Raw genomic sequence first — 20159 nt, forward strand, 5'->3', positions numbered from 1 at the left:
CTACTCCAAGGGCCAAGCAAATTCTGTAGTATATTTAGTATCAGTATAGCACCCGTGCGAAGCCGGGGCGGGTCGCTAGCATTTTCATAAAACAAACAACATGTACAATTAATACTTTTAAGAACTGATTCTACCGCTGCTCCTGATTGAACGGGTGTATTTTGAATGAAATCTTAAACGATGATTGGGGGGTCCAACCCAGACTAACCGTACAGAATTTACATTGGTGTTTGTAATCTATTTCGTGCTCAACAGTGCAGGATATTCTTTTAAACACGTGTCTTATTTCTATGGAAGTCTGCCACGTGTGTATCGACCAACGTACATTGATCGTACGCTCCATTTTTTTATGGAATAGGTTGGCGGACGAGCATATGGGCCACCTGATGGTAACTGGTCACCATCACCCATAGACAATGACGCTGTAAGACATATTAACTATTCCTTACATCATCAATGCGCCACCAACCTTGGGAACTAAGATGCTATGGCCCTTGTGCCTGAGTTTCTTGCTGGTTCTTCTCGGTAGAATCTACTTTCCGAACCGGTGGTAGCTTCACTTAATTGTTAAATGACGATTCAAAAGTGCTTGTAAAAGCCCACTTGAATAAAGTATACTTTAATTTTGATTTTGATTTTTTAGTTACACTGGCTCACTCACCCTTCAAACCGGAACACAACAATACTGCGTACTGTTGTTTAACGGTAGAATATCTGATGAGTGGGTGATACCTGCCTGCCCAAGAGGGTTTGCACAAAGCCCTATCACCAAGTAAAATGAACGACCTGGGGGCACGGCAGTGCCCCAGCCAAGTCTCAAGCAAAACGGGCACGGCCGTACCATCTCTTCTCGAATCGATTCGCGGCTGTTTCGCACCCCTATATCTGCGACGAGAACAAAGCTAGGAGTGTGAATAATAGCAGGCATTAGAACAAGCTAAAATTCGAAATTACATGCCAATTGAATTAATAGTTTAGGAGTAACAGTCGATCAAAGTTACACCAATTTGTCTCTCACTGACTCACTGACCGATCATCAAAAATCTAAGGTACACTTAGAAACTACAAATTTTGCACCTTGCATTTTGGAAACAATATAAAAACATTAAAAAATTATATACAGTAGAAAAGAATTTTATGTTTGCGGTTAGGCAAGAACATTGTGTATGGATTTTGACTGCACTGTTAACTTTGTTCGTTGTTCAAGTATTCAATTGGATGAATACATACATAGAATAGAAAAGAATAATCCTACCCAAAACAAACCATACATAAGAGTCAGGGGCTGAGCCTGAACAATGCAGTGATGGATATAGGTTCTTCAGTTTTTACCTGTGGTCAAGCACGAGTATGTACGTGACTCTTTCAAGAGTGACTAGTTTAGATTGATTACATTTAATAAATGTGAATTTTCGTAGTATTAAAGCTAAGGAGACAGCAATAGCTGAATATAATCGACTCCGAAGTATATATCGCCCAGACTTGTCTACCTTAGAAGTAACGAAGCCTTAGAGAAGAAACAAAAGAGAGTCACTATAATTATAATATAAAGAAAACTATTGATATAATTACTAAATGTTGATTTATAACTACAAAATAATTTGAATAGGACTTGGCTTCTATGAGATTTCAAAACTTTGGCGATGGAAAGTCTGCATAGTTAGACTTGGCATTTTTTTACATTTAATGTCTTTAGTGGGATTATACGCTACAATTGGCAGCTCCAGCCAGTTTTTGAACATGTTCTTTGAATAATGTACTTGTGTTGATACTTTTTTATGTGTACTTTTAGATTTTTTTGAATGTGTGTCGTTGTTATATATGACATTTATCATTAATATTCAATGATGGCACATCACTCTGGTCATCATCAGATATCTTTAATTCTACCTCTTTCCTATTTCCTATTCTTTCGGCTGAAACAATGACGTGATACAAGTGCGCCAGTGTAACTATAGATTTGCAAACACAAGGGACGCAAGTTGCAAGTTGGTGGTGCATTTGAAATGTAGAGATTTCACTACATTTGATGCGGTTTTTAATAGACAAATTATCTAGATAGATTCAAGTGGAAGGTTTATGTATAATACATGCACAATATAGAAGATAAACTGTGTTAATTTGAGAGATTTTAAAGTAACGTCGTTAATATTAGACCGGAATATGATGACACAAAATTGTACATGTAATTAAAATATTGTAATTTTTACCAGTATGGCGGTTCTTCAGGGGTTTAATTACGTAAAGGCAAAAAGGAAAATGATGGTCATAGCGCTCGCAAAGGCGGCCCGATCGCGTGGGCGTTAATCTAATGCGTCGGATAAATAACGAGTGTCGAACGATTTGTTGCTTGTATTTTCAGATAGTCTAAAAAAAAGGAAGTAGGCGGTAGAGTAATGCCATAATTCTCGGGTGTGACTTACATCATACCAACGCGAGTTCTTTTATTTAAATAAAAATATTCAACCATTTGTTCAAAATCACCTTGGCATACTTTTCCGATAGTTCCCAATGGCCGTCATACCACAGCAAAAGAGTATAGCCATACTGGTACAAATGACCTAATATTTTGTGTTATCATCTCCCGGTCTATATACATAGTTTTTGCGTTTGGGCATTGGGCTGGCTGAACCCTACGAGACAAATCAAAATAATGTACAACAGTATTGTGGTATATGTCTATCTCTTAGATATAACCCATGATTAACTATGTTTATTCCTTTTCTTTTAACGAGATATAATGGCTTATTTTCGAAGCGATTTTAAACAATACAGCATTAATCCTTGTCCAATTGAATACCCTAAATACGACATACACTCAATACAGATCAATATGATCTTCTAGAGAATATAATTTAAATGAATATTTCCCAAAAATTATGGATTTAAAATGCGGGGACATTGTGGTTTGTATTGTCTAATGACTGAAAAACTGTGAACATTTTTTTGACGACTTTATTTTTAAGAAGATAGAAAATTATTTCAATTGAGCTGTTCTACCCGAAAAAAATGCAATGAGGTGAAACAATGAAAAGAGCCCATAAAAAGTTTGTGAGAGTTTCGACAACAGTCCATCGTTCAACTTTCCAAAAAAAAAATCTCTAAGACTACCAACAAGATATGGAAAATGAGGGCTCCCCAGGAACCTTGTATCCAAAATTGAATCCAAGAATTTGTTGGAAATAAAAGCTTTAAGATCATTATTATCTATTTTCAAATGTAGCCGTTATTTTTACATTTGGCATTGTAAAGGCAACATTTTTTATAAATCATACACGATACATAATCCACTGAATTGTCAATCACTCCATTGTCACCCACACAAAGAATTATTAAGACAGCTAGATAAACAATAACATTCGTACTAGTAATAGCCTTTTCGAATATTTCGAAATAAACTGCAGCTAGACATAAAATAAGTAATAGACATAAATCTTCAGAAGGGTGCTGCTAGCGTACTGACTTATTATCGCGGAAATGTATTCCAATAATAACTTTGGGAAATCCCAATATTCGGAACAGCGGCGGCGCGTTCTCGTGCACTGCCGTAAAAGTGCTTCACACGCGCCCAATGTTTTCGCTGCGCTCTCTGCTACGGTGCTGCAATCTCGTTTCGCGCGAAGGCAATATTGCTGAATAAAAGCTACACATTTTCCTAATGAAAACGAGCGTTTTGTTCATATACAATAATCCACGTTATATACGGACCCTTGCTAACCTGCAACAAAAGGCATCATTCCGCTCACGGTAGGCACGTATGGTTCGCAACGTTTTCGCGACAGTGTGACGTTAGCCTCTCAAATTTGAATTGCTTTAATTGATCACTGTTAGAGCGATAACAATATTAGTGAGATAAGATTAAATTCTTTGGTATTTAAACTATGCTCTTTCACTGAACAACTCAGTACTGCTTCCAACATGAAATTCCTGCTTGTCGTCGTTGGCCTGGCCCTGGCTGTCGCAGCCGAGGAGAAGATCTTCTCCGACTACCATGAGGAGATCGGTATCCCCGAAGCTGCACGCATCAAGCTCGCTGAGGCGGCTCAGGACTTCGACGGCTCCAGGATCGTGGGTGGACAACAATCCTCTCTCGGCGCACACCCTCACTTGGTTTGTAATTTCTTAATATGGTGAAACGCAAATATTCAAGACATTCAGTCTCTTTTTGTTTCGTATTTTAATGAAGAGCAATCTTTTAGGGCGGTCTGGTCATCACACTGACTGACAACAGACAGTCCGTCTGCGGATCTTCCCTTCTCACCAACACCAGGCTGGTGACTGCTGCTCACTGCTGGAGGCACGGCTCAACCCAAGCTCGTCAATTCACCGTCGTCCTCGGCTCCGTCTTGCTCTTCTCCGGCGGTCTTCGCGTCAACACCAACAACGTCCAGGTGCACGCCAGCTACAACCAGCAGACTCTTGCCAACGATGTTGCCATCATAGTCACCGGCCACATCGGCTACACCAGTAAGCGATCACTTTATTACTTCGTAGTCCATATCAGCTGTTATACTATATTCATCACATCGCATGAGCACATATAACTGTATCGTAGCTAATCGTGTAACCCCACACTCTAGACAACATCAACCGCATCGCCATCGCCACCGGCAGCAACAACTACGTCGGCACCTGGGCCACAGCCGCCGGATTCGGTAGAACCAGTGACAGTAAGTTACAACGGCCATTATCAGTCCAAATGCTTTACATTTGAGAATGAAACCATTAAGTAACTCTGAAATGTCCATTCCTCAGCCGCCGGTATCAGTACCAGCCAGTCTAAGAGACACGTCAACATGCAAGTAATCACCAACGCCGTGTGCGCCAACACTTTCGGAAACAGCGTCATCATCTCCTCCACCCTGTGTACCGCCACCACCGGTGGTCAGAGCACCTGCGGCGGTGACTCCGGCGGTCCTCTCGCCATCGGCAGCGGAAACAGCCGCACCCTGGTCAGTGTTTTGTTCTTTACTTGAAATGCGTCTCGACGTCAGAACAAGCGCATAAGTGAATCACGTGAACTTTTTTGGAATTGTATCCCGAGGTCGTCATCTCACATCGCGTTCTTTTCTCCACAGATCGGTATCACCTCCTTCGGCTCCGCCGCCGGCTGCTCCCGAGGCTTCCCCGCCGGTTTCGCCAGAGTGACCTCATTCGCCTCCTGGATCAACGCCCGTCTATAATAAGCGTACCGCTTGTATTGAAAATACCAGACTTGGATTTATTTCCACCATATGCTAAGAAATGAAAATTATGTTTAAGTGCCATTGGATAATAAATAAAAAATATTAAAAATAAAAGGAATTTATTTTACTCAAGGGTGACGGGTGATATACCTTTAGTACGGGGAATGGGCCGCCTCACATATACAATAGTTCACTCATTTAATCATTTCTAGGGATATAAACAACGAACAAATCAGTGTTTACGATATTTATTTACCACCATCGAAAAAGCTGTAATCGACCTCACTAAAAAAACTTTGTTATACTGATAATATATGTATACATCATATGACATCACATCACATTCACAAAATTTGATTAAAGACAGTAAGAAATTCTGTCCCATATCACTACATAGTATAAAACAAAGTCGCTTCCTATATCCCTATATCTTTAAAATTACTTAACGGATTTTGATGCGGTTTTTTTTAGATAGTGTGATTCAAGGGGAAGGTTTGTATATATAATACATGAACAATATAGTAAATAAACACTGATAATTTTAGAAGTTTACAATATGATGTCGATAATAAACAAATTCTGTAGTATATTTAGTATCAGAATAGCACCCGTGCGAAGCCGGGGCGGGTCGCTAGCATTTTTATAAAACAAAAAACATGTTTTTAAAAACTGCTTCTATCGCTGCTCCTGATTGAACGGGTGTATTGTTACATTAAAAATTATTTTCATAATTTTAACTTTTTTTTATAATTATATAAAACGTCAAAAAAGTGTCAATTCGCTAAATTCCGTGCCATTGACCCATTTCCCACTTAATTTATGTCAGTGTTGCTAGTATAACGCTTCAACTTGGCATTTTCTAAAATTTTAATTAATAAAATAAATTACATTTATTTTAAAGGTGCATTAAAACAATTATTAAAATAAGATTTTAATCATCTAATTCGTTTGCTGAATTTGATTAGAGGTCATTTCACATCGTTTCAGATTAATTTAATAGCTGTCTTCCAGTTTAAAGGTCAGTTCTTCGATGTAGGTGTCGGAGTCTAGTTATGATAAATTTACTTTGCCTCATTTTTGACTTTTCTTAATTTTAATAATTATTCCAAAATTATTTCCCTGAATTAATTATGGATATAATTCCTTTTTCATTAAGGGTATTTTGGTAGTGATACTGGTCACACTCGTTAACCTTTCAAAGGTACGTGAACTTTCGATTTCGTTCTTTTTGGAATTTTGGAACTATCGGCTTCACACCGAATCCAAACTTTTAATTCGATATACTGAATATATCGAATTTATATTAACAATGAAGTTTTGAAGTTTGACAGAACTTTATATCATGTTTACCGACTCGTAAGAAATTTGACCCTTTGAAATGGTTCTCCGGAGTTGAGATCGTCAATTTGTGTAAGCAGGACTTTGAACCTCCAGAAGGAGGTTTTTTTTTTTTAATCGGATTTACCCACCACGTGGACTTCTTGAATGGAAATATTATGAGTGAACAGACCCAGGTTCCTGGTTGAGTGTGCCCAGATAGCGGCTGGTGCAACTCCAAGGACGGCAGGCCTGTTCCCTAAGCTGTTGTCGGTATCCACGTGTAGCTGGAAACTTTGGTGATGTACCCCCTTTCAATTATATTATAAATTTCGTTTACACCGGTCTGGCGAACGGTGTATTCTTTCAAACCACATCAACTAATTTATTCGTCAGTGGCGCCTAATTTTCAACCTTAAATTTTAGATTAGTAATATTGAATTTTCAAGCTTGCCTTTTATCCCAAGTGACCCACGCTGAGTCTAGCTGGCATAATTTTATATAATAGTTATTATAAGAAGTAACATAAATAAGTAGTAAATTAAGTAATTGGTTGTTTATAATACTATGTTACTGGGCATTAAAAATCTTATAACCTAATATTGTTTCTTTATACCCACACCACCAGAAAGGTAACAGTATGTTGAATGAAATCTTAAACGATGATTGGGGGGTCCAACCCAGACTGGCAATACAGAATTTACATTTGTGTTTGTAATCTATTTCGTGTTCAACAGTGCAGGATATTATTTTAAACTCGTGTCTCATTTCTATGGAAGTCTGTCACGTGTGTATCGACCAACGAATATTGATCGTACGTTCAATTTTTTTATGGAATAGATTGGCGGACGAGCATATGGGCGCCCTGATGGTCACTGGTCACCATCACCCATAGACACTGACGCTGTAAGAAATATGAACTATTCCTTACATCGTCAATGCGCCACCAACCTTGGGAACTAAGATGCTATGTCCCTTGTGCCTGTAGTTACACTGGCTCACTCACCCTTCAAACCGGAACACAACAATACTGCGTACTGTTATTTAGCGGTAGAATATCTGATGAGTGGGTGGTACCTGCCTACCCAGGCGGGCTTGCACAAAGCCCTACCACCAAGTAAACTGAATGATCTGGGGGCACGCCAGTGCCCCAGCAAAGTCTCAAGCAAAACGGGCACGGCCGTACTATGTCTTCTCGAATCGATTCGCGGCTGTTTCGCCCAGAAACCCCCCCCCCCTTTTTCATCGACGAGAACAAACTAGGAGTTTCGGTGAATAATAGTAGGCATTAGAACAAGCTTAAGTTCGAAATTACATGCCAATTGAAATAATAGTTTAGGAGTTACAGTCGATCAAAGTTACACCATTTTGTCACTCATTGACTCACTGACCGATCATCAAAAATCTAAGGTACTTCCAGAAGACTTAGAAACTTCAAATTTTGCAACAAGATAGGTCATTAGCCACATATAAAGGAAAAAAAAAACAAACAATTTTATGTTTGCGGTTAGGCAAGAACATGGTGTATGGATTTTGATTGCACTGTTAACTTTGTTCGTTGTTTAAGTATTCAATTGGATGAATACATACATGGAATAGAAAAGAATAATCCCACCAAAAACAAATCATACATGAGTCAGGAGCTAAGCCTAAACAATGCAATGATGGGTATAGGTTCTTCAGTTTTTACCTGTGGTCAAGCATATGTACGTGACCCTTTCAAGAGTGACTAGTTTAGATGGATTCCATTTAATAAATGTGAATTTTAGTCTTTAGTTTAAAGCTCAGGAGACAGCAATAGCTGAATATAATCGACTCCGAAATATGTATCGCCCAGACTTGTCTACCTTAAAAGTAACGAAGCCTCAGAGAAGAAGCAAAAGAGTGTCACTATAATTATAAACACACCGACTCCAAATACACCAATAATTATAACTACATTATATAATCGTAAATCGACTTTTAAATAGTCTAATATTTTTCATTTCATTTTATTTAGGAGGACTCTAAAAATATGTTGAATACGCAATTATTTTTATTACTTTTTAGTGCATATTCATTTGTTTTAAAATAGTGTTTTGTTTGAAGTCGGTTTTTCTTTTTGTTAAAATATTTTATTTAGGACTTGGCTTCTATGAGGTTTCAAAACTTTTTACGATGGAAAATCTGCACCGAGAGAGTTGGCATTTTTTACATTTAATGTTTTTGGTGGGATTATACGCTACAAGAGGCAGCTCCACCCAGTTTTTGAACATGTTCTTTGAAAAATATAGTTGTGTTGTTACTTTTTATGTGTGTTTTTAGATTTTTTTTTAAAGTGTCTCGTTGTTTTATATGATTAATATATCATTTATCATTAATATTCAATGAGAGCACATCACTCTGATTATCATCAGATATCTTTAATTCAACCTCTTTCCTATTTCATATGGTGACATAAGTACGCTAGTGTAACTACAGATTTACAAACACAAGGGACATAACAAATTAGTTCCCAAGGTTGATGGTGCATTTGAGATGTAGAGATTTCACTACAAAATTTGATGCGGTTTTTAATAGATAAACTATCTAGATAGATTAAAGTGGAAGGTTTATGTATAATACATGCACAATATAGAAGATAAACTGTGTTAATTTGAGAGATTTTAAAGTAACGTCGTTAATATTAGACCGGAATATGATGACACAAAATTGTACATGTAATTAAAATATTGTAATTTTTACCAGTATGGCGGTTCTTCAGGGGTTTAATTACGTAAAGGCAAAAAGGAAAATGATGGTCATAGCGCTCGCAAAGGCGGCCCGATCGCGTGGGCGTTAATCTAATGCGTCGGATAAATAACGAGTGTCGAACGATTTGTTGCTTGTATTTTCAGATAGTCTAAAAAAAAGGAAGTAGGCGGTAGAGTAATGCCATATTTCTCGGGTGTGACTTACATCATACCAACGCGAGTTCTTTTATTTAAATAAAACAATTCAACCATTTGTTCAACGAAAATCACCTTGGCATACTTTTCCGATAGTTCCCAATGGCCGTCATACCACAGCAAAAGAGTATAGCCATACTGGTACAAATGACCTAATATTTTGTGTTATCATCTCCCGGTCTATATACATAGTTTTTGCGTTTATATTGGGCTGGCTGAACCCTACGAGACAAATCAAAATAATGTACAACAGTATTGTGGTATATGTCTATCTCTTAGGTATAACCCATTATTAACTATGTTTATTCCTTTTCTTTTAACGAGATATAATGGCTTCTTTTCGAAGCGATTTTAAACAATACAGCATTAAACCTTGTCCAATTGAATACCCTAAATACGACATACACTCAATACAGATCAATATGATCTTCTAGAGAATATAATTTAAATGAATATTTCCCAAAAAATTATGGATTTAAAATGCGGGGACATTATGGTTTGTATTGTCTAATGACTGAAAAACTGTGAACATTTTTTTGACGACTTTATTTTTAAGAAGATAGAAAATTATTTCAATTTACCTGTTGTACCCGAAAAAAAGATACAATGAGGTGAAACATTGAAAAGACCCCTTAAAAAGTTTGTGAGAGTTTCAATAACAGCCCATCGTTCAACTTTCCAAAAAAAATAAATCTCTAAGACTACCAACAAGATATGAAAAATGGAACCAGGAACTTTGTATCCAAAATTGAATCCAAGAATTTGTTGGAAATAAAAGCTTTAAGATCATTATTATCTATTTTCAAATGTAGCCGTTATTTTTACATTTGGCATTGTAAAGGCAACATTTTTTATAAATCATACACGATACATAATCCACTGAATTGTCAATCACTCCATTGTCACCCACGCAAAGAATTATTAAGACAGCTAGATAAACAATAACATTCGTACTAGTAATATCCACTTTTCGAATATTTCGAAATAAACTGCAGCTAGACATAAAATAAGTAATAGACATAAATCTTCAGAAGGGTGCTGCTAGCGTACTGACTTATTATCGCGGAAATGTATTCCAATAATAACTTTGGGAAATCCCAATATTCGGAACAGCGGCGGCGCGTTCTCGTGCACTGCCGTAAAAGTGCTTCACACGCGCCCAACATTTTCGCTGCGCTCTCTGCTACGGTGTTGTAATCTCGTTTCGCGCGAAGGCAAACCTACTCAATAAAAGCTACACATTTTCCTAATGGAAACGAGCGTTTTGTTCATATACAATAATCCACGTTATATACGGACCCTTGCTAACCTGCAACAAAAGGCATCATTCCGCTCACGGTAGGCGGGTACGGATCGCAACGTTTTAGCGACAGTGTGACGTTCGCCTCTCAAATTTGAATTGCTTTAATTGATCACTGTTAGAGCGATAACAATATTAGTGAGATAAGATTAAATTGTTTGGTATTTAAACTATGCTCTTTCACTGAACAACTCAGTACTACTTCCAACATGAAATTCCTGCTTGTCGTCGTTGGCTTGGCCCTGGCTGTCGCAGCCGAGGAGAAGATCTTCTCCGACTACCATGAGGAGATCGGTATCCCCGAAGCTGCACGCATCAAGCTCGCTGAGGCGGCTCAGGACTTCGACGGCTCCAGGATCGTGGGTGGACAACAGTCCTCTCTCGGCGCACACCCTCACTTGGTTTGTAATTTCTTAATATAGTGAATCGCAATTATTCAAGACATTCATTCTCTTTTTGTTTCGTATTTTAATAAAGAGTAATCTTTTAGGGCGGTCTGGTCATCACACTGACTGACAACAGACAGTCCGTCTGCGGATCTTCCCTTCTCACCAACACCAGGCTGGTGACCGCTGCTCACTGCTGGAGGCACGGCTCAACCCAAGCTCGTCAATTCACCGTCGTCCTCGGCTCCGTCTTGCTCTTCTCCGGCGGTCTTCGCGTCAACACCAACAACGTCCAGGTGCACGCCAGCTACAACCAGCAGACTCTTGCCAACGATGTTGCCATCATAGTCACCGGCCACATCGGCTACACCAGTAAGCGATCACTTTATTACTTTTATTCTTTTTTTATTTTTTATTCTTTATTGCACAGATCAATCATGTACAAAGGGCGGACTTAACGCTATTACAGCATTACTTCGTAGTCCATATCAGCTGTTATACTATATTCATCACATCGCATGAGCACATATAACTGTACCGTAGCTAATCGTGTTACCCCACACTCTAGACAACATCAACCGCATCGCCATCGCCACCGGCAGCAACAACTACGTCGGCACCTGGGCCACAGCCGCCGGATTCGGTAGAACCAGTGACAGTAAGTTACAACGGCCATTATCAGTCCAAATGTTTTACTTTTGAGAATGAAACCATTAAGTAACTCTGAAATGTCCATTCCTCAGCCGCCGGTATCAGTACCAGCCAGTCTAAGAGACACGTCAACATGCAAGTAATCACCAACGCCGTGTGCGCCAACACTTTCGGAAACAGCGTCATCATCTCCTCCACCCTGTGTACCGCCACCACCGGTGGTCAGAGCACATGCGGCGGTGACTCCGGCGGTCCTCTCGCCATCGGCAGCGGAAACAGCCGCACCCTGGTCAGTGTTTTGTTCTTTACTTGAAGTCACGTCAGAACAAGCGCATAAGTGAATCACGTAAACTTTTTTGAAATTGTATCCCGAGATCGTCATCCCACATCGCGTTCTCTTTCTCCACAGATCGGTATCACCTCCTTCGGCTCCGCCGCCGGCTGCTCCCGAGGCTTCCCCGCCGGTTTCGCCAGAGTGACCTCATTCGCCTCCTGGATCAACGCCCGTCTATAATAAGCGTACCGCTTGTATTGAAAATACCAGACTTGGATTTATTTCCACCATATGCTAAGAAATGAAAATTATGTTTAAGTGCCATTGGATAATAAATAAAAAATATTGAAAATAAAAGGAATTTATTTTACTCACGGGTGACGGGTGATATACCTTTAGTACGGGGCATGCGCCGCCTCACATATGCAATAATTCACTCATTTAATCATTTCTAGGGATAGAAACAACGAATAGATCAGTCTTTACGCATAATAGTTGATGAGTTAAAGGAATATATTGAATCTTTCCTATACGAGGGTGAAGCATTGAAGTCTTTAACTTGTCCGGAAACTCATCATTTATGGTGATTCATGTTTTGGACCCTTCATATGATTCAAAGAAGTAGCAGCTTCTTTTTTATTCTAATGGTTATGAAATTTCGTTGCGTTTGTGTACGACGGTTCCGAAGGTAGAGTCAATCAAAATATACTTCATTCAACTAGGCTCTTAAGCACCTTTGAATAATTTATCCGTTATATTACAGAATTGAATTAAATTTAAAGCTACCACCCGTTTGGAATGTAGATTCTACTGGTAATAGCCTGCAAAAAACTCAGTTGTAACTCTATTCCAATGATCAGTTACATAGATTATTAAATGAAATAATTGAATAAATTGCTTATAATAATTGAATAATTTATAATAATTAAATAAATCCCTCATTGGAAAACGACGAATATTAACTCCACTTGTTTTTATCATGTACGTAATCCTTAATCGATTAATATTACTTGTTATTGATTAATAGAGCGTATCAATTGTTTATCATGAGTTTGCATTTTTTAAATCGGGAAACGTATTTGATAATTTTTACTAGAAGTGAAAACCAATTGGGGATAAAAGGACTTTGGCGATGACACTAACTTGGTGTATTCTCGTGTTCAAAATAAAAATATTAAATTTTATACCCGATATACCCTATAGGGTACCCTATAGGGTATTATCGGGTATAATCAAGCACGCAGCTTTTTGTAAAATAATTTCGACCTAAATGGAGAGATTGACTCAGTAGTGACTGTTACTTAATTTACTTTCATGATGAACTAGCAACCCGCCCCGGCCTCGCGTGCACTGGTATTATATATACTGCAGAATGTCTACATAAATCAAAAACAAAAATCAAAATAAACTTTATTCAAGTAGGCTTTTTCAAGCACTTTTGAATCGTCATTTAACAATTAAGTGAAGCTACCACCGGCAGTAGACAATCGTGGATTTTATTGAAGACATTTGTAAGGAGTACAATACCGTACTACATTACTTTGATCTATCTCGTAGGGATCAGCCAATGTGTGCTATGTAGGCGTAAGCATGTGTTTATTTCTGATCAATTTCGAAATGTTTAAAATGATTAAAGTGTACCATATTGTACGTGTATACCTTCCAAAGAAATCAATCTATCCGTTTGGAAAAAACCGCATCAAAATCCGTTCTGTAATTTTAAAGATACAAGCATACATAGGGACAGACAGCGGTAAGCGAGTCTGTTTTATACCGTATAAAGATGATTAAATGCTACAAGAGGCAGCTGCGCCCCATTTCTGACCATGTCGGATAGATAATGTAATTGTGTTGTTACTTTAGTTTTGATTTTTAAGACTTGTTGAATGTGTGTCGTTGTTATATAAGCCTTTGATCAAACACCATCATCAATATTCAAGACGTCACATCATTCTGATCGTCATAAGATTTTTTTTTATGGTATAGGTTGGCGGACGAGCATATGGGCCACCTGATGGTAAGTGGTCACCATCGCCCATAGACAATGACGCTGTAAGAAATAATAACCATTCCTTACATCGTCAATGTGCCACCAACCTTGGGAACTAAGATTTTATGTCCCTTGTGCCTGTAGTTAAACTGTCTCACTCACCCTTCAGACCGGAACACAACAATACTGAGTACTGTTATTTGACGGTAGAATAACTGATGAGTGGGTGGTACCTACCCAGACGGGCTTGCACAAAGCCCTACCACCAAGTATAGAGTAACTACACAGTTATTGACAAAAGGGACATTACAACTTAGTTCTCAAGGTTAGTGGCACTTTGGCGGTCTAGTAATGATGAACCAGTCACCATCAAATGGACCATTTCCACATGATTACCTACTCTATAGTCAAATTGAGTTTTCTTATCTATATAATAATTCTTGAAGAGAAAACCTTTGTACAATTTTTAAGCGTATCGTGTGAGATTTGCCCTAGTTTAAGTATATGGAGCCGAAATGGCCCAGTGGTTAGAACGCGTGCATCTTAATCGATTTTAGCGCATTCAAACCATGCAAGCACCACTGAGTATTCATGTGCTTAATTTGTGTTTATGAAATTCATCAAGTGACGCTGAAAGAAAACATCGTGAGGAAACCTGCATGTGCCTAGTTTCACAGAAATTCTACCACATGTGCACTCCACCAACCCGCATTGGAACAGCGCTCTGAAATATGTTGCAAAACTTCTCCTCAAAATGAGAGGAGGCCTTAGCCCGGGAATGGGAAATTTACATGCTGTTGTGTTATTGTTGTTGTAAGTATATGTGGAAAACGGGCGCAGGAAGTTTAAGCTTATGGGTGTCGGCTCAAGTGACGGAATATACTTTATTATCTATTTATACAAGCTGCCTGTCTATCCGTCTGTTGATCTTCCACGGTCATACAAATGAACCTTATTCGATGAAATTCAGTATTCAGCAATCTTGAAGTCCACGATCTGACCTTGGTTACTTTTATACATTACTCTTACTGGAATCACCCAACTCTTAAGACACGAGCGAAGGTGCGTGCGACAAATAATTTTATGAATATATGAAATAAAATCAAAAGAAAATATTTTAAGTCACAAAGACTACAGATTTAGATATTTATACGGAAAGATTTTAAGATAGAAAAAGTATCAATATAATAGTTGTACGTCAAAGAAAGATGCAGTTAAGTAAAACTATGAAAATAACTGATAAAAACGATTGTGACAGTGTTAACGTCGAACTCTCGTTCAATTTTCTTAAAAATTAAGACGCTTAGCTAAAACTACCTACAAGAGATGAAAAATGGAGACACCCCTGGAACTTTGTGTCCAAAATACCTTCCAAGAATTTTTTGGAGTTAACAACTTCAAGAAAAGAATTAAATTTTTTTCAAATGTAGTCTATTATTTTTAAATTTGGTATTACAAAAGTTACATTTTGTAATATAAGCAATTAAATACTTATATTATTCCCTAAAGTTTTTTTTTTACTTTAAGCTAAAAACCTTTTCTGTAAACCCTGAATATCTATGATGTATCATCAACATACAATAAAAAATTTCACAATAATTACGGGAGATCGTTACGATACATTAAGAATAAAAAGTCAAAATCGTGCCTTGTGGAACACCAATTCTAACATTGCATTTTCATTCCATTTATAGAAACTTTCTGGTCACTTAGATTTTAATCTTATTTAGTTACGTATAGCATATAATATAATAAAATTGTAGTATAGCGCTCTGATAAAGTCGACAGAGAATATTTGACTTCAAAACAGATTTTTTTTTCAGCTGATATTTCAGCTTGTTGATACGTTTATAAGACGAAGATACAGAATCCACTAAATTGTCAATCACTAAATTTTCACCCACACAAAGAATTATTAAAAAAGCTAGATAATCAATAACATTCGGACTAGTAATATCAACTTTTCGAATATTTCTAAATAAACTACATTTTGTCATAAAATAATTAATAGACATAAATCCTTAGAAGGGTGCTGCTAGCGCACTGACATATTATCGCGGAAACATATTCCAATAATAACTTTGGGAAATCCCAATATTCGGAACAGCGGAGGCGCGTTCTCGTGCACTGCCGTAAAAGTGCTTCACACGCGTCCAACGTTTTCGCTGCGCTCTCTGCTGCGGTGCTGTAATCTCGTTTCGCGCGAAGGCAAACCTACTCAATAAAAGCTACATATTTTCCTAACGAAAACTAACGTTTTGTTCATATACAATAATCCAAGTTATATAGGGTCACTTGCTAACCTGCAACAAAAGGCATCATTCCGCTCACGGTAGGCGGGTACGGATCGCAACGTTTTAGCGACAGTGTGACGCTCACCTCTCAAATTTGAATTGCTTTAATTGATCACTGTTAGAGCGATAACAATATTAGTGAGATAAGATTAAATTGTTTGGTATTTAAACTATGCTCTTTCACTGAACAACTCAGTACTACTTCCAACATGAAATTCCTGCTTGTCGTCGTTGGCCTGGCCCTGGCTGTCGCAGCCGAGGAGAAGATCTTCTCCGACTACCATGAGGAGATCGGTATCCCAGAAGCTGCACGCATCAAGCTCGCTGAGGCGGCTCAGGACTTCGACGGCTCCAGGATCGTGGGTGGACAACAATCCTCACTCGGCGCACACCCTCACTTGGTTTGTAATTTCTTAATATGGTGAATCGCAAATATTCAAGGCTTTCTCTTTTTGTTTCGTATTTTAATGAAGAGCAATCTTTTAGGGCGGTCTGGTCATCACACTGACTGACAACAGACAGTCCGTCTGCGGATCTTCCCTTCTCACCAACACCAGGCTGGTGACCGCTGCTCACTGCTGGAGGCACGGCTCAACCCAAGCTCGTCAATTCACCGTCGTCCTCGGCTCCGTCTTGCTCTTCTCCGGCGGTCTTCGCGTCAACACCAACAACGTCCAGGTGCACGCCAGCTACAACCAGCAGACTCTTGCCAACGATGTTGCCATCATAGTCACCGGCCACATCGGCTACACCAGTAAGCGATCACTTTATTACTTCGTAGTCCATATCAGCTGTTATATTATATTCATCATGTCCACATCGCATGAACACACATAACTGTATCGTAGCTAATCGTGTTACCCCACACTCTAGACAACATCAACCGCATCGCCATCGCCACCGGCAGCAACAACTACGTCGGCACCTGGGCCACAGCCGCCGGATTCGGTAGAACCAGTGACAGTAAGTTACAGCGGCCATTATCAGTCCAAATGTTTTACGTTTGAGAATGAAACCATTAAGTAACTCTGAAATGTCCATTCCTCAGCCGCCGGTATCAGTACCAGCCAGTCTAAGAGACACGTCAACATGCAAGTAATCACCAACGCCGTGTGCGCCAACACTTTCGGAAACAGCGTCATCATCTCCTCCACCCTGTGTACCGCCACCACCGGCGGTCAGAGCACATGCGGCGGTGACTCCGGCGGTCCTCTCGCCATCGGCAGCGGAAACAGCCGCACCCTGGTCAGTGTTTTGTTCTTTACTTGAGATGCGTCTCGACGTCAGAACAAGCGCATAAGTGAATCACGTAAACTTTTTTGAAATCGTATCCCGAAATCGTCATCTCACATCGCGTTCTCTTTCTCCACAGATCGGTATCACCTCCTTCGGCTCCGCCGCCGGGTGCTCCCGAGGCTTCCCCGCTGGTTTCGCCAGAGTGACCTCATTCGCCTCCTGGATCAACGCCCGTCTATAATAAGCGTACCGCTTACATTGAAAATACCAGACTTGGATTTATTTCCACCATATGCTAAGAAATGAAAATTATGTTTAAGTGCCATTGGATAACAAATAAAAAATATTAAAAAAAAATTCTTCAAGCCTTTTCTCATTTTCTATCCTTCCGGCATAATGTAACTACTAGTGCTTCAGTATAGTACACCGGTACACCGTGAACTATACACGCTGATCGATATAACGAGTTATGGTAATGTTAATAATTTCTCCTTGATTCTGATAGAAAGAATATTGACGGATTTTAATAAAAAATAATATATGTACATCGGTTATTTTTAAAAATTAAGTTCTATTTTTCATTAAAATGAATAAATTCAAGATACTAAATATAAAGCAATAATAGCTTTATACAAATAAGATTTATCCACGCCAAAAATAAAGACTTTATTTCAGATGTTTTTCTTTACCAATTGGTTAATGATTCATGTATCAAATGTAACACGTTATAAATGGTATCTTTATCCTCCTAATAATATAATTCCTCCTATATCCTTTTATATTTTATATAGATTAGTTTTTGAAGGTCAATGCTATTCATCATCATCAATGTCCACCCAAATCAGTTGCTATTTAAGTTTAGTGACCAATTGATGGTGGAACTTTATCAACAAATAAATAAATACATTTCATCAAGAAATGTATACATATAACAATTAGAAGTCAGCTAGTCGTCACTCGTTGCCTAGTAAGTCAACCTAGTCGGAACATCTTTAGTAGAAATAAAAAAAATGTTCTTTTAGGCTATTTCAAAGTTAGGGACAGACGTTAAAGCGGTTTTAAGTATTCATCCCGTAAGAGGCTCCAATAGGGGACAGTTTACATTAACCCAGATGTTAAATAAGGCTATCGGGAATACTGGTTATCCATAAATCTCTAATACGTAAGAAAATACGGTAGGTTTATAAATGATAGTAATCAGTACATATTATAAGGAGTTTTCCAATAGGGACTTGACAATTTTGAATTTAGATTGTAAACGCACCTTTTAACTTAACATCAAACTATGACTGTCAGTTTATTCAGAAGAGATAACATTTTTTTTATGGTATAGATTGGCGGAAGAGCATATGGGCCACCTGATAGTAAGTGGTCACCATCACCCATAGACAATAGCGTCATTAAGAAATTAGATATATTACCTATTCCTTACATCATCAATGTGCCACAAACCTTGGGAACTAAGATGTTATGTCCCTTGTGCCTGTAGTTACACTGAATCACTTGCCCTTCAAACCGGAACATAACGATACTAAGTACTGTTATTTATTTAAGTACATTTTCATAATGGTGAAGTAAACAAACGACCAAAGTCTGAAAATCATAAAAATGTACTATAGAAATTCGGAGTCGGTGGCCGCTACTTTAAGAGCGTTAACTTCTATTGGAATATATGGACTTGGACAGCGTGTGGTTTCAACAGAAACACAGACACACATGCCACACAGCACACGTTACAATCGATTTATTGAAGAACAAGTTTGATGAGCGTGTCATCTCAAGAAATGGACCAGACGACTGGCCGCCTCGTTCGTGCGATTTAACGCCTTAATATTTTTTTCTTTGGGGCTACGTCAAGTCATTGGTCTACGCTAATAAGCCTATAGAAGTCTATAAAACTATGGAAGAGCTCAAGGCCAACATTGAACGCGAAATAGCAGCCGTGGGACCGAGTCATTGAAAATTGGGTCCAACGAATCAACCTACAGTGGTTGGGTTTACACAAACAAATTCAAAGTTAATGAGTATGGCATTGCATTTTACTAATTAGCATAGTCAAAGCAAGTACAACAACAATAAAAACAACAGCCTGTAAATTTCCCACTGCTGGGCGAAGGGCTCCTCTCCCTTTGAGGAGAAGCTTTGGTTTGGAACGTATTCCACCACAGTGTTTCAATGCAGGTTGGTGAAATAGACAATTGGCAAAATTGCTATGAAATTAGACGCATGCAAGTTTCCACACGATATTTCACCGCCGAGCACGAGAAAAATTATAAACACCGGTTAAAATGCGCGTGTTCTAACCACTGGATCTTGGCTCTAGGTAAAGCAAGTGTTAAAAGTTAATTAATAGTCCAGTGAATAAAGACAAAACAAACAACTTCGGAAAAATTAGGGGAAAGCTGGATTTTTGAATGAACCTTCCTTAAACAGAATCCCAAAAGTATCCATTGATCCATGAGCCGCTTAAAAAGTTATCCAAGGTCTCGACAAACAATTTTATCGCGATTATTTCGTGAACGTTCATAATACTGAAAAAAATTTAGTTATCAAATTTATACCACATAAAATTTCCAATAAAAAAGATTATATCACTTT

At 38.4% G+C, this 20159-nt stretch overlaps 3 protein-coding genes across 3 annotated transcripts in view; 2 read left to right on the forward strand and 1 right to left on the reverse strand.

The window, feature by feature from the left end:
- LOC124536692 (Golgi-specific brefeldin A-resistance guanine nucleotide exchange factor 1) overlaps positions 1-20159 on the reverse strand; it is a 154142-nt gene that overhangs the window by 50651 nt on the left and 83332 nt on the right. The gene's annotated exons all lie outside the window — the stretch shown is intronic.
- Positions 10925-12398, forward strand: LOC124536676 (collagenase-like). The gene is made up of 5 exons (XM_047113234.1): positions 10925-11131; positions 11221-11488; positions 11685-11774; positions 11860-12056; positions 12177-12398. Exons 1-5 carry the CDS (start codon positions 10940-10942, stop codon positions 12279-12281), a joined length of 852 nt encoding a protein of 283 aa, XP_046969190.1. The 5' UTR covers positions 10925-10939; the 3' UTR covers positions 12282-12398.
- On the forward strand, positions 16510-17909 carry LOC124536679 (collagenase-like). Its single transcript, XM_047113236.1, has 5 exons — positions 16510-16726; positions 16812-17079; positions 17199-17288; positions 17374-17570; positions 17698-17909. The coding sequence occupies exons 1-5, from the start codon at positions 16535-16537 to the stop codon at positions 17800-17802; spliced, it is 852 nt and encodes a 283-aa protein (XP_046969192.1). The 5' UTR covers positions 16510-16534; the 3' UTR covers positions 17803-17909.

The sequence above is a fragment of the Vanessa cardui genome, chromosome 17 (assembly GCF_905220365.1).
Source record: "Vanessa cardui chromosome 17, ilVanCard2.1, whole genome shotgun sequence".
NCBI classification, from domain to species: domain Eukaryota; kingdom Metazoa; phylum Arthropoda; class Insecta; order Lepidoptera; family Nymphalidae; genus Vanessa; species Vanessa cardui.

What these genes read in the sequence shown, in the direction of transcription:
- LOC124536676 (XM_047113234.1), top strand. Translation starts at nt 10,940, where the DNA reads ATGAAATTCCTGCTTGTCGTCGTTGGCTTGGCCCTGGCTGTCGCAGCC. An exon ending in CGGCCACATCGGCTACACCA is followed by an intron (nt 11,489 to 11,684) that starts GTAAGCGATCAC and finishes CCCACACTCTAG; the next exon opens with ACAACATCAACCGCATCGCC. An exon ending in GCGGAAACAGCCGCACCCTG is followed by an intron (nt 12,057 to 12,176) that starts GTCAGTGTTTTG and finishes CTTTCTCCACAG; the next exon opens with ATCGGTATCACCTCCTTCGG.
- LOC124536679 (XM_047113236.1), top strand. Translation starts at nt 16,535, where the DNA reads ATGAAATTCCTGCTTGTCGTCGTTGGCCTGGCCCTGGCTGTCGCAGCC. An exon ending in CGGCCACATCGGCTACACCA is followed by an intron (nt 17,080 to 17,198) that starts GTAAGCGATCAC and finishes CCCACACTCTAG; the next exon opens with ACAACATCAACCGCATCGCC. An exon ending in GCGGAAACAGCCGCACCCTG is followed by an intron (nt 17,571 to 17,697) that starts GTCAGTGTTTTG and finishes CTTTCTCCACAG; the next exon opens with ATCGGTATCACCTCCTTCGG.